Consider the following 12,554-nt stretch of genomic DNA (forward strand, 5'->3'; position numbering starts at 1 on the left):
TGCTGTCAATGGGGTGGTGTCTCCCACCTGGGAATGGCCTTGCCGACTGCCACTCTTGAGGTATCAGGCCTTATCTAACAGGAGCCTTTAAATCCAAAACATCTCAAGCAATATTTTGTAGCGGTGGAGGCGAGGAACTACTCTTTATTTTTCTTCAATATTTTGGGCCCTCTCCAAAAGGCTGCCTTGAAACTTTAAGAACTGTTCTGTGGAGGACAAAAGTTGGGGGTAATGGGGAATTTAGCTTCTTTTTGTTTTCCTTCATTATTTTGGTTCTCCTCACACATCCCCTTTCAATCTTCCTTGATTAATTTCCAAGTTCTGTACGATTACATACATCAAAGCCCTTCAGTATTTCTTTTTCCTGTTTTTTCATATCAGATTCAATATATTTGTCCCTCTCAAACATTTAAGTATGAAAACTCGGATCCAGAGGTATCCCTAACCCTACATTATGACTCTCTCCTTTTATCTATACTTCGGTCTACTGCCGCTGGAGAATTTTTGCTGTTTTCTGAAGCAAGGGACTGAAGAACATAAGCCAAAGAGAACCTTTTTTCTAGCGCTTGCATGAGAAAGGATACTTTCTCAGTAACTCCTTTCTGGGGATCGCAAATGTTGAAGATAGAAGTACCCAGAAAATATGTCGGGTGCGTGGAGCTGTGGACTGTGGAAGCCTATACCTGACCCAAACAAGATTTGTTGTCAAGTTATAATTACGAAGACGACTGGCCATACATCCTTATTTCACAGAAAATGGAGATACAGTGGTACTAAATTGATTGGATCTCAGCACCGCTTTTGTTGCCATGGATCATATGGAATTGAGTCAATGACTGCTGGAGACAGATCTAGATGGAGTGGTCCTAAGAGGTTCTGGTGTGTCCCAGAGGAGAGTACTCAAATCCGGTCTGTAACTCAGTTTATATCTTCCAAATTTGTGGTTTGTTATCGGTTCCCTCCTACATCCTTCTATTTCCTCCATACCCTCAACTTCTATATCTGGGCAGTTTCCAAACTGATTAGATTGTTAGAATGCCAAGAATTTTCCACACCAATGATAGACATCTACACATCAGGTTGTATGCAAGCTTTGGCCTCTGCTCTAAAGATCAGAATTTGTTTGGCAAAGCTACAACCAAGGGGCACAACTGAGAGGAGTTGGCCTAATGGCTAGGGCGGCCGACCTCGAAAAGGGGAATCGGGTTTGAGTCTCGGCAATGACGTTGACCTTCCTCTGATTCTGGGCAAATCACTTAATCTCCCTGTGCTTAACAAAAATGAATGTGTCCTCATGTAATGCAACTGGTGCTCGTGTAAAGCGCTCTGATACCCGATACCTTCGGGTCAAGTTTGCTCAATATAAAACTCAGAAAAAAAAAAAAGTAAGACCGAACTCTTGCTCATGATTAGCAGCCTGGCAGCCAGAATTCTGCCATTTGACTTGCTGTAGGGGAGTACTTTCTTCTACAGCTCCATATGTTGGATCCGTGGGGATTTCTGGGCCAGACGTTGTCTCTGAGGAAGAATGAGAAGGTTGTGGCTACCAAATGTTTTCAGCTTCATCCTCTGCATTGAAAAGGTTTTCCTTTTTCGTCTAAAGATGATCATCCATCCCTTGTGGCTGCTTGCATTCATTCGAGGTTGGGCTATTGTAATACTTGCACATGAGGTTGCCTAAATACTTGCTGAAGGTTCTGCAACAGGTCCAAATTATGGCAGTCAGGACAGTTGAGGGTCTTCAGAAATGTGTCCACCTCTCGACTACACGCGTGGGCTGCTGTGCTTTGGAACAATGGGTTGATTTCAAAAGCCTCTCCTTGGCCCACAAAGTCTTCTATGGTCATGGCCACTGGAACTGGCTGACCTTTTGCGTCATACCCAGACACTCAGCCCACACCTTCAAACTATTGAACATATTGGAGGCAGCTTCTTTCATTGCCTGGTCTCAAAGTTCTGGAACAAATTGCTGACTCGAATGAGGCAAACCTGGAATCATTTGACATTTAAGAAAGCCTGAAAATTTATTTCTTTTGTCAATGTCAGTTGCAATTTTCCTTTTCGTGAATGTTATTTAATTACTTTGGCATGTCTGTATTTTCTTGTGAGAAGTTATCTTAGTTGAATCCTAGGTCTTTTTAATTGTCCCAGTACCAGGAAGCCTTCAGGGCCTTGATGTGCTCTACAAAGGTTGGGGAAGATACTGCAGGGTAGGTTAGGGTAGCAATAGAGGCACTGAGAGCAGGGAAGCAGGGTACACCAGACCTCTTCAGGAAGGGTTCAAATACAATACACAAGAAGTACTGTATTCCTGAACAGAGCCCTTCATGCCACTTGGGAACCATGCTCAGAAACATTGCAAGGATTTTCAGTGCTCAACAGAAAGTAGCATCTTGCCATTGGAATGCATCCCTTTTACCAAATTTAAGGGTCATTGTTGAGCCTGTTCTTTTAATGTAGTAAAACCTGGAAACATTACCTTGCCTATTAGAAGCATAACCCAAATCCACGCCAAAAGTATGCCAACCCCTGGATGGCGGGCCACCAGTACTTCTACCAGGGCCTGTGTGCTTGCTTCATAACTGACTGAGCTTATGCACAAGTGGAATCTCCTCTTTTGGCCACTGGTTTGCTTTTGTTCAAGTGAATGAATGCCCATGTGCAAGCTTTATAAGTGTTCAACATACAGTTGCCCTCCTGCTGTGCTTTATGTACCACTGCTCCAGCAGTTTTAACTCTGTGGCAGACCTTCTATATCACCTGAGGTCAAGCACAAAGTATCTTCTGCTCCTCTGTAGTGTCACCAAAGAATCCAGCACTACTGCCTCCTGTGCGCAGGAAATACTAGGCGCCAGCATGAGATGGAGTGACCAAACTGCAGAGACCGCCATGAATCAGTTGCATGATAGGCTTGAATGTCCATTGGTTTCAAAATAGCTGGACCTATGATTCCTCCACCTCTATTTTTCCAGCTGTGCCTGCTGGTCCACACTCCATCATCCTTTACTGTGGGTCCTTTGAACTGTGCTCCCCACTGGTGCATTTTCACTTCCATCTAATGTTAATGGCAATTCCCACTTCCTTCTCCATCTCTAGTTTGTGTTCCGAAAAGCCTCAGACTCTACATATAATGGTTTCCTGGGACGCGTATACTTCTTTTCCTCTGTTGTAGTCCTCCATTTTGACAGATTGTCCCCCTTGTAAGACTATATATGATGGTGTCTGGGACACGTTTACTTCTTTTTATCTATTGTAATCCACCACTTTTGACAGATTTTCCCATGTGCAAGAGTCTACAGATGATGGTGGATGGGACACGTTTACTTCTTTTTATCTGTTTTATTCCTCCACTTTGACAGATTGTTCCCCTCGTAAGACTATATATGATGGTGTCTGGGACACATTTATTTATTTTTCTCTGTTATGATCCTCCACCTTTGACAGATTGTCCCATGCGCAAGACTCTATCAATCAATCAATCAATCAATCATCGCATTTATATTGCGCACTACTCACCCAGAGGGTCTCAAGGTGCTGGGGGGTCTGCTTCTGCTCGAACAGCCAGGTCTTGAGTTGCTTCCTGAAGGCGAAGTGGTCCTGGGTCTGGCGGAGGTGGGTGGGGAGGGAGTTCCATGTCTTGGCGGCGAGGTAGGAGAAGGATCGCCCCCCTGTGGTGGCTCTTCGGATGCGGGGGACGGCGGCGAGGGCGTGGCTGGTCGATCGAAGCTGGCGTTTGGGAGCGTAGAAGTTGAGGCGGCTGTTGAGGTATCCTGGGCCTTGGTTGTGTAGGGCTTTGTGTGCGTGGGTGAGGAGACGGAAGGTGATTCTCTTGTTGACCGGGAGCCAGTGCAGGTCTCAAGTGTCCGGAGATGTGGCTGCGACGGGGGATGTCCAGGATGAGTCGTGCTGAGGCGTTCTGGATCCGCTGGAGTCTCTTCTGGAGTTTGGCGGTAGTTCCAGCGTAGAGGGAGTTGCCGTAGTCCAGACGGCTGGTGACGAGGGCCTGGGTGACCGTCTTCCTGGTCTCGGTGGGGATCCACCGGAAGATCTTGCGTAGCATGCGCAGGATGTTGAAGCACGACGAGGAGACAGCGTTGACTTGTCTGGTCATGGAGAGGGAGGAGTCCAGGATGAAGCCCAGGTTGCGTGCGTGGTCCGTTGGTTTGGGTGCGCTGCCTAGGGCGGGGGCCACCAGGAGTCGTCCCAAGTGGCGGGTGAGGATCCCAGGATGAGGACTTCCGTCTTGTCCGAGTTCAGTTTCAGGCGGCTGTTCTTCATCCATTCGGCTACCTCTTTCATCCCTTCATGAAGGCTGGCTCTGGCGGTGGCGGGGTCGTTGGTGAGGGAGAGGATCAGCTGGGTGTCGTCGGCGTAGGAGATGATGTTGAGGTTGTGCTGGCGTGCGATGTCTGCGAGGGGGCTCATGTAGACGTTGAAGAGGGTAGGACTGAGCGAGGAGGGTATACACCTGTTACAACGCAATTTTTACAACGCACTACCACTACAACGCAGGCATTACAACGCATACCATTACAACGCATTGCGCTGGGGGGCGCTCTAGGATAAGAGGTAAGTTTAATTTACTATCCAACACCTTCCCTAGGGTCCACGGGGACTGGAGTTAGAATAGTAAATTATACTTACCACTATCCAGCACCCCAAAGCGCTATGCGTTGTAACGGTATGCGTTGTAAATACCGCGTTGTAATGGTATGCGGAGTAAAAGTATGCGTTGTAACGTCATACATCCAGCGAGGAGCCTTGAGGAACGCCGCAGATGACTTCGGTGGCTTCAGATCTGAACGGAGGGAGGCGGACTCTCTGGGTTCTTCCGGCGAGGAACGAGATGATCCACTCCAGTGCCTTTTCTTGGACTCCGACGTTGCTGAGGCGTTGTACTAGGGTACGGTGGCAGACAGTGTCGAAGGCTGCGGAGAGGTCGAGGAGGATGAGGGCCGCTGTTTCTCCGTTGTCGAGCAGCGCTCGGATGTCATTGGTGGCTGCGATCAGGGCGGTCTCGGTGCTGTGGTTGGCCCGGAAGCCAGACTGCGAGGGGTCGAGGGATCCGTTCGTCTCGAAGAAGGCGGCCAGCTGCTTGTTGACGGTCTTCTCGATGACTTTTGCGGGAAACGGGAGCAGCGAGATGGGGCGGTAGTTCTTGAGGTCGGTGGGGGCGGCCGATGGCTTCTTGAGTAGGGCGCTGAGTTTGGCGTGCTTCCAGCTCTTCGGGAAGGTAGCGGTGTCGAAGGAGGTGTTGATGATGATCCGCAGGTGGGGTGCGATGACAGCGTCGGCCTTGTTGAAAACGTGGTGAGGGCAGGGATCGGTCGGAGATCCGGAGTGGATGGAGTTCATCGTGCGGACGGTGTCTTCGGTGCTGATCGGGGTCCAGGCGCGGAGGGTGATGGTGGGGGGTGGTGGTTCGGTCGTGGCGTTCGTCGGTTGAGTGCTGAAGCTGTTGTGTATGTCCGCGATCTTGTTGTGGAAGTAGGAGGGGAGGGAGTTGCAGAGGTCTTGCGAAGGGGTGATGTCGTTGTTTCCGGCGTTGGGGTTGGAGAGCTCTTTGACGATGTTGAAGAGTTCCTTGCTGTTGTGTGTGTTGTTGTCCAGTCGTTCCTTGAATGCAGTTTTCTTGGTGGACTCTACAGATGATCGTGGATGGTACACGTGTGCTTCTTTTCCTCTGTTGGAGTCCTCCACCTTTGACAGATTGTCCCATGCACAAGACTCTACAGATGATCGTGGATGGTACACGTGTACTTCTTTTCCTCTGTTGGAGTCCTCCACCTTTGACAGATTGTCCCATGCACAAGACTCTACAGATGATCATGGATGGTAAACGTGTACTTCTTTTCCTCTGTTGGAGTCTTCCACCTTTGACAGATTGTCCCATGCACAAGACTCTACAGATGATCGTGGATGGTACACGTGTACTTCTTTTCCTCTGTTGGAGTCCTCCACCTTTGACAGATTGTGCCACACGCAAGTCTCTACATCAGTGGTGGCAGGCACGGCATACAGGTAGCAGGGCGGGTATGGGGACGTAGGGGGACGGAGTTGGCATGGGGCGCAAAGTAAAAAAAAAAAAAACACTTACCTTGCTGCCTGGTTCCACTCTCTCTATTACTTTCTACTACGAGACACAGGGTGCATATCAAACGCTCACCTAGAAATGCTGGTTTTTGAGCTAAAAAGTGAGATCTTATTCGAAATTCCACAATTACTTTTGAAACCTGAAATCTTTATTCTGAGATTTCTGAATGATTTTTTTCAACACTTACATTTGATTTTATATTACTGCTTGCGGGAATATTCTGCGTATACATACATCTGTACAGTGAGGTTTTGTGAGTTGTATTGACCTGTGGCTTTGAGAAAAACACTTAGTGTGGTGTGAGCTGCAATGTGTTAGTATGTGATTACTGAGCCAGCAGTCTAGATCATGCCCCCCGCACCCCCCCCCCCCATCAACTTTATAGTAATTCAATTTCATTTCAGCTTCAAAGGGTGGTTTAATTTCTCCTCTCCTTTGAAAAACTCTAAGGCATGCTCATGAGTGGCACACGTGTTGCCTGTGGAATGCTTGTTTTCATATGTGCGAGTCAGGAAAATTCTGCAGGCTGGTTCAAAAAATGAAATCAGAATTAGGATTCCCAGTTTTATGGTATTTATTTTTTTGACATTTCCGTCTCTATTAAACCATATTTTTTTTTAGTAAACTTTATCTGTATTTATCCATAATTATTATGGGTTTTGTGAAAAAATAAATAAAGCTGAAACTGGTATATTTCAGCATTTATTTAACCAATAAATATTCAGTCTGCTTCAATGCCTGCCAGATTTCAGTGATATGAACACCCGCAGAAGATAAATCAATGCATTTATATGAAAATAGGCACATTTCAGTATCAGCCTTGTGCATTTCTACTGCTGTTTAAGCTTCTTTACTAAAATTCCTTATTTTTTTAACCCCCTTACCTATCAATCCACACAATTATTAGTCTGGTAGTCATGGAAAGTGTATTGAGAATCACTCAAAAAGCACCCAATTTCCGTTTTTATCCGCATTTAAAAATAAATACAGACAAGAAAATAAATGTTTTTCTGTCTGTATTTATCTGTAAAAATCAGTAAAAACGGAAAACAGGCAGCCTTAATCATAATCAATAGACAAGAGACTGTTCAAATCGATGTTAGCTTCAAGGATTGGTTCTGAAGTTCTGAGTAGGGGTGCTGAAACTTTGTTCTACTTTAACTAGGCTCTTCATCAGACCTTCCTTCCTATGTTCTCCCCTCTCCAGCCATCTTGCGGTTCTACTTTCCCAGACATCCTAACAAAGATGCCCAGACGCTGAACGAGCCAATGACATTTATCCCATTCATAATGCAGCCCTGTTATTGTTCCCATCACTAATATGTCGTGTTATGACAGCTTTCTTCCTGGTGGGGCCCACGCGCACTTCCTCATCTCTGATGGTAGTTCAATTGAGAGCAGCCCCAGAGTGAGTTAAAGAAGCATTGCTTTCTCTTTTAAGCTGCAAACTTTCTAAGCAGATTTTTGTTCCCCGCAGATCAACTGGTAACACTGCCACATGTGCAGAACTACTTGAAGTCCGTGCGCTACATCGAGGAGCTGCAGAAGTTTGTGGAAGATGACAATTACAAGTAAGTGGCTGTAACTCCTGTAACTCTCGCGTGATTTAATGCAGACCTGACCTGCGGGGCCCTCCAGCAGGAGCAATCTACCTCTGCCTGACACAGCGGCGCAGGCCTCTCTCCCACTCCCAACCACGGCTGATCGCTCAGCATGAATCACCGCGGCCTCGTGAATGAAAACACAGCTGTTTTCATTTCCTTCACATGCTCACATTTTCCATTTTTTCGAAACCAGACATCTTTCTCAAACGCTAAAGCAAATTCCAAATGAAAGCAGTATTGGTTTTTTTCCCTTTTTTCTTTTTTTGTTGATGATCTTGAAAGGCAAAAAATGTAATATGTCAAGAACATTAAACTAGAAATAGCAGTATTTTTCTTGTAAGACTCGACAGTGTGTTATACTACACACAAACCTGATGAGCAAAGCATTTGTACTTAATTACCTTTGAAAAAATTGCTTTATCAATTCACAAAAACTGCAAAACCTTAACTTTATTTCACATTAGTAGGACATTTCTTGGGAGAATTTGTAATGCATGTCTACAGCATCAATTTGCCATTAGTCATACTCCTGCAATGCTCTGTGCACAGCATAGCTATGTTTTATTTCGAAGAAACCGCATGTTTGGGCCAAAATTGTGTTTGTCATTTTGTACCCAGAGCTAAACATTTTGTCTTTTTAAATCCCATGTTACCTTCATCATGCTGGCATTTCATCCCAAAAAAACATGGGGCTGGCAGCCTAGCACTGTTTGTAAGAGATTCATTCAACCCCTCCACCCATCTGGGTTTTGTTTTTCTCAATGAATCCATCAAGTGTGATAGGTGTGCACTGACGTGGGTCCCGTGCTGGCGGTGTAATAGGACTCGAGCTGTACCTCACCGATGAGACACAACAAGGTGGATAGGTTGGGTCATAGGACTCGAGCTGTACCTCACCGATGAGGCCCAACAAGGACAATATTGGGCTAGGTCATATGACTCGAGCTGTACCTCACGGATGAGGCCCAACAAGGCTGATATCGGGCTGGGACCTAGGACTCGAGCTGTACCTCACTGATGAGGCCCAACAAGGACAATATCGGGCTAGGTCATACGACTCGAGCTGTACCTCACGGATGAGGCCCAACAAGGCTGATATCGGGCTGGGACCTAGGACTCGAGCTGTACCTCACTGATGAGGCCCAACGTGGCCGATATCAGGCTGGGTCATACGACTCGAGCTGTACCTCACCGATGAGGCCCAACAAGGACAATATTGGGCTAGGTCATATGACTCTAGCTGTACCTCACGGATGAGGCCCAACAAGGCTGATATCGGGCAGGGACCTAGGACTCGAGCTGTACCTCACTGATGAGGCCCAACGTGGCCGATATCAGGCTGGGTCATACGACTCGAGCTGTAACTCACTGATGAGGCACAACAAGGACAATATCGGGCTAGGTCATATGACTCGAGCTGTACCTCACCGATGAGACACAACAAGGTGGATAGGTTGGGTCATAGGACTCGAGCTGTACCTCACCGATGAGGCCCAACAAGGACAATATCGGGCTAGGTCATATGACTCGAACTGTACCTCACGGATGAGGCCCAACAAGGCTGATATCGGGCTGGGACCTAGGACTCGAGCTGTACCTCACTGATGAGGCCCAACGTGGCCGATATCAGGCTGGGTCATACGACTCGAGCTGTACCTCACCGATGAGGCCCAACAAGGACAATATCGGGCTAGGTCATATGACTCGAGCTGTACCTTACGGATGAGGCCCAACAAGGCTGATATCGGGCTGGGACCTAGGACTCAAGCTGTACCTCACTGATGAGGCCCAACGTGGCCGATATCAGGCTGGGTCATACGACTCGAGCTGTACCTCACGTATGAGGCCCAACAAGGCTGATATCGGGCTGAGACCTAGGACTCGAGCTGTACCTCACTGATGAGGCCCAACAAGGACAATATCAGGATAGGTCATATGACTCGAGCTGTACCTCACTGATGAGGCCCAACGTGGCCGATATCAGGCTGGGTCATACGACTCGAGCTGTACCTCACTGATGAGGCCCAACAAGGACAATATAGGGCTAGGTCATAGGACTCGAGCTGTACCTCACGTATGAGGCCCAACAAGGCTGATATCGGGCTGGGACCTAGGACTCGAGCTGTACCTCACTGATGAGGCCCAACAAGGACAATATCGGGCTAGGTCATATGACTCGAGCTGTACCTCATGGATGAGGCCCAACAAGGCTGATATCTGGCTAGGTCATAGTATTTGAGCTGTACCTCACCGATGAGGCTCAACATGGCCGATATCAGGCTGGGTCATAGGACTCGAGCTGTGCCTCACGGATGAGGCCCAATAAGGCTGATATCGGGCTAGGTCATAGAACTCGTGCTGCAGCTTGCAGACGAGTCCCAAGGAGACCAATACCAGACTGGGCCATAGGACTCAGGCTGTACCTCACTGATGAGGCCCAACAAGGCTGATATAGGGCTGAGGAAGCCCTATACTCAACTGGGTCATAGCACTTGCACTGAACCTCTCGCAAGAGCCGCAAGAAGGTCGATAGCAGACTGGGACAAAGTACTCGAACTGCACCTCGCGGGTAAGTCCCAAGAAAACCAATACCAGACTGTGCAATAGGACTTGATCTGCACCTCACAGATGAGCCCCAGGAAAACCAATACCAGGCTCGGCCAAAGGACTTGAGCTGCACCTCGCGAGTGAGTCCCAGGAAGGCCGATACTGGATTGGGCCAAAAGACTCGAGCTGCTCCTCGCAGATGAGTCCCAAGGAGAACGATACCGGCTGGGTCATAGGATTTGAGCTGCACCTTATTGATGAGTCTCAAGAAGGCCGATTCGGGGCAGAACCATAGACTTGAGCTTCACCTCACTGAGGAGCCCCTACACAGCCGATACCAGGCTGGGCCATAGGACTCAAGCTGTACCTTGCAGATGAGTCCCAAGGAAGACGATACCGGGCTGGGTCATAGGATTCGAGCTGCACCTCACGGGTGAGACCCAAGAAGACCAATACTTGGCTGGACCAAAGGACTCAAGCTGCACCTCGCGGGTGAGTCCCAGGAAAGCCGATACAGGGCTGGGCCAAAAGACTCGAGCTGCTCCTCACAGATGAGTCCCAAGGAGGATGATACCAGGCTGGGTCATACGATTCGAGCTGCACCTCACAGATGAGTCTCAAGAAGGTTGATACGGGCGGGCCATAGCACTCGAGCTGCACCTCACCAGATGAGGCCCAAGAAGGCCTATACCAGACTGGGACTGTGCAGTTTCCCACTCAAAAGCGAAGCAGCCTAGGAGGTTTGGACTGGACTGTTCTTATTGAAGCTGAAGTTGATTTGCAGATGGGTGGCTCCTGTCTGTAGTGGCACAGTGAACATATAAACAAAAATCTAAGATTAATTCAAGAATTCCACCCTTAACTTTTTTGTTTCTTTCTTTGAGACTCCATAAAATCCTTATCATGGACACTAAAATGAGGAGCCGGTTCTGCTCACTTTTGTCCAGTGCTAGAGTAGAACTGGTACACCCAGTCAAGATAAAGAGACAAGGAAAGATCTCTGGATTTGGTTTAATAGCTCTTCCCTGACCATGAGTCAATAGAAAGAGAGAGCAACTTATTTAACTGCCTGAAATTTGTGCTCACTGACGTATGCAAAAAAGCGATGGATGGAATGTTTAAATTAATCTCTGCCATTGGTAATTACTTGGACCATGTCGCAACCTATCATTGTTTTGCACACCAAGCCACCTTAGTTTTGACCATGCCATATGCACATCAGTTTTCACCCTTCTCCAACTGAGGTGACATGGTGGGCAAAATGATAGAGTAGGAAATGGCGTAGTAATTTCCAGTGGCTGAGATTAATTGAAGCAATCCATCCATTACTTTTTTGTGTACTTCTGTGTAACACCCTAAATGGGACGGGTATTCCCCCAAGTGGGTCATGTGTACACTGTGTCAAGTTGTACCTGACTGATGAGCCTTAATAAGGGTGAAACCAGTATTGGGATTCTTGTGTTCCAATTCAGGGAAGACCTGGCCTGGTTGTTCAGGCTGCACTGTTCCTATTGGAGCAGGGTCAAGACAAAATTTGCATATGGCTGGGTCCAAACTGAGGAGACATGGTAAGCAAAATAACGATGGATGGTTATGCGGCCTGAGTAATTACCGGTAGCTGCGATTAATTCAAGCATTCCATCCATCCTTTTATTGTGTACTTCGGTGAAACATCCAACATGAGGGGTATTCCCAGAAGTGGGCCACGTGTACACTGTGCCACTGAAGCAGTGGCATAACAATAACCGTGCAGCCCTGCAGTGCAGGGTGACCCTGAACTCTAGGGGTCACCCCTCTGGCACTGTGCATGGGTGGTGGGCCCCTGACCAGAGCGATCCTGACTGGGTTCAGAGCCCGAGGGCCTTCCTCCTTGTACTTTGCAGGGGTCCTCTGCAAGGTTCCTTACACCACTGCACTGAAGCCAAGCTGTACCCCACTGATGATCCTTAATAAGGGCGAAATCAGTCCTAGGTTGCTTGTGTTCCGGTTCAGGAAGACCAGGCCTTGGTCTAAACTGAGGTGGCACGGTGTGCAAAATAGTGACGGACTGGGATCCAGCCTGAGTAATTGCCAGTGGCTGAGTACTCTTTTGTGTACTTCAGTGTAATTTGTTGTGAGCACGTGTGTAAACAGTTCTAGACTGACAGACTCTTGTTTCTTTTGTGGTGGACCCAAATGCAGACAGTGTTTGCCTGAGAGGTCTGCCCTCCTTGACGGATGCAGATCATTTGCCTCTTAATTTGTCTTGTATCAATGGATCAATCCTGCATAGAAATAGTTGCCCTCTTTGGCTCTGCTAGTTCGGCGCC

General features: G+C 47.8%; 1 protein-coding gene across 1 annotated transcript in view; it reads left to right on the top strand.

Annotated features, from left to right (window-relative positions):
- Window positions 1-12,554, top strand: part of RALGPS1 (Ral GEF with PH domain and SH3 binding motif 1) — a 1,949,641-nt gene that overhangs the window by 1,390,004 nt on the left and 547,083 nt on the right. Inside the window, exon 11 of the mRNA XM_086924714.1 lies at window positions 7,572-7,665. Within this exon, the coding sequence (XP_086780840.1) occupies window positions 7,572-7,665 (94 nt within the window). The remainder of the gene's footprint in view (window positions 1-7,571; window positions 7,666-12,554) is intronic.

The sequence above is a fragment of the Lissotriton vulgaris genome, chromosome 5, assembly GCF_964263255.1.
Source record: "Lissotriton vulgaris chromosome 5, aLisVul1.2, whole genome shotgun sequence".
Lineage (NCBI taxonomy): Eukaryota > Metazoa > Chordata > Amphibia > Caudata > Salamandridae > Lissotriton > Lissotriton vulgaris.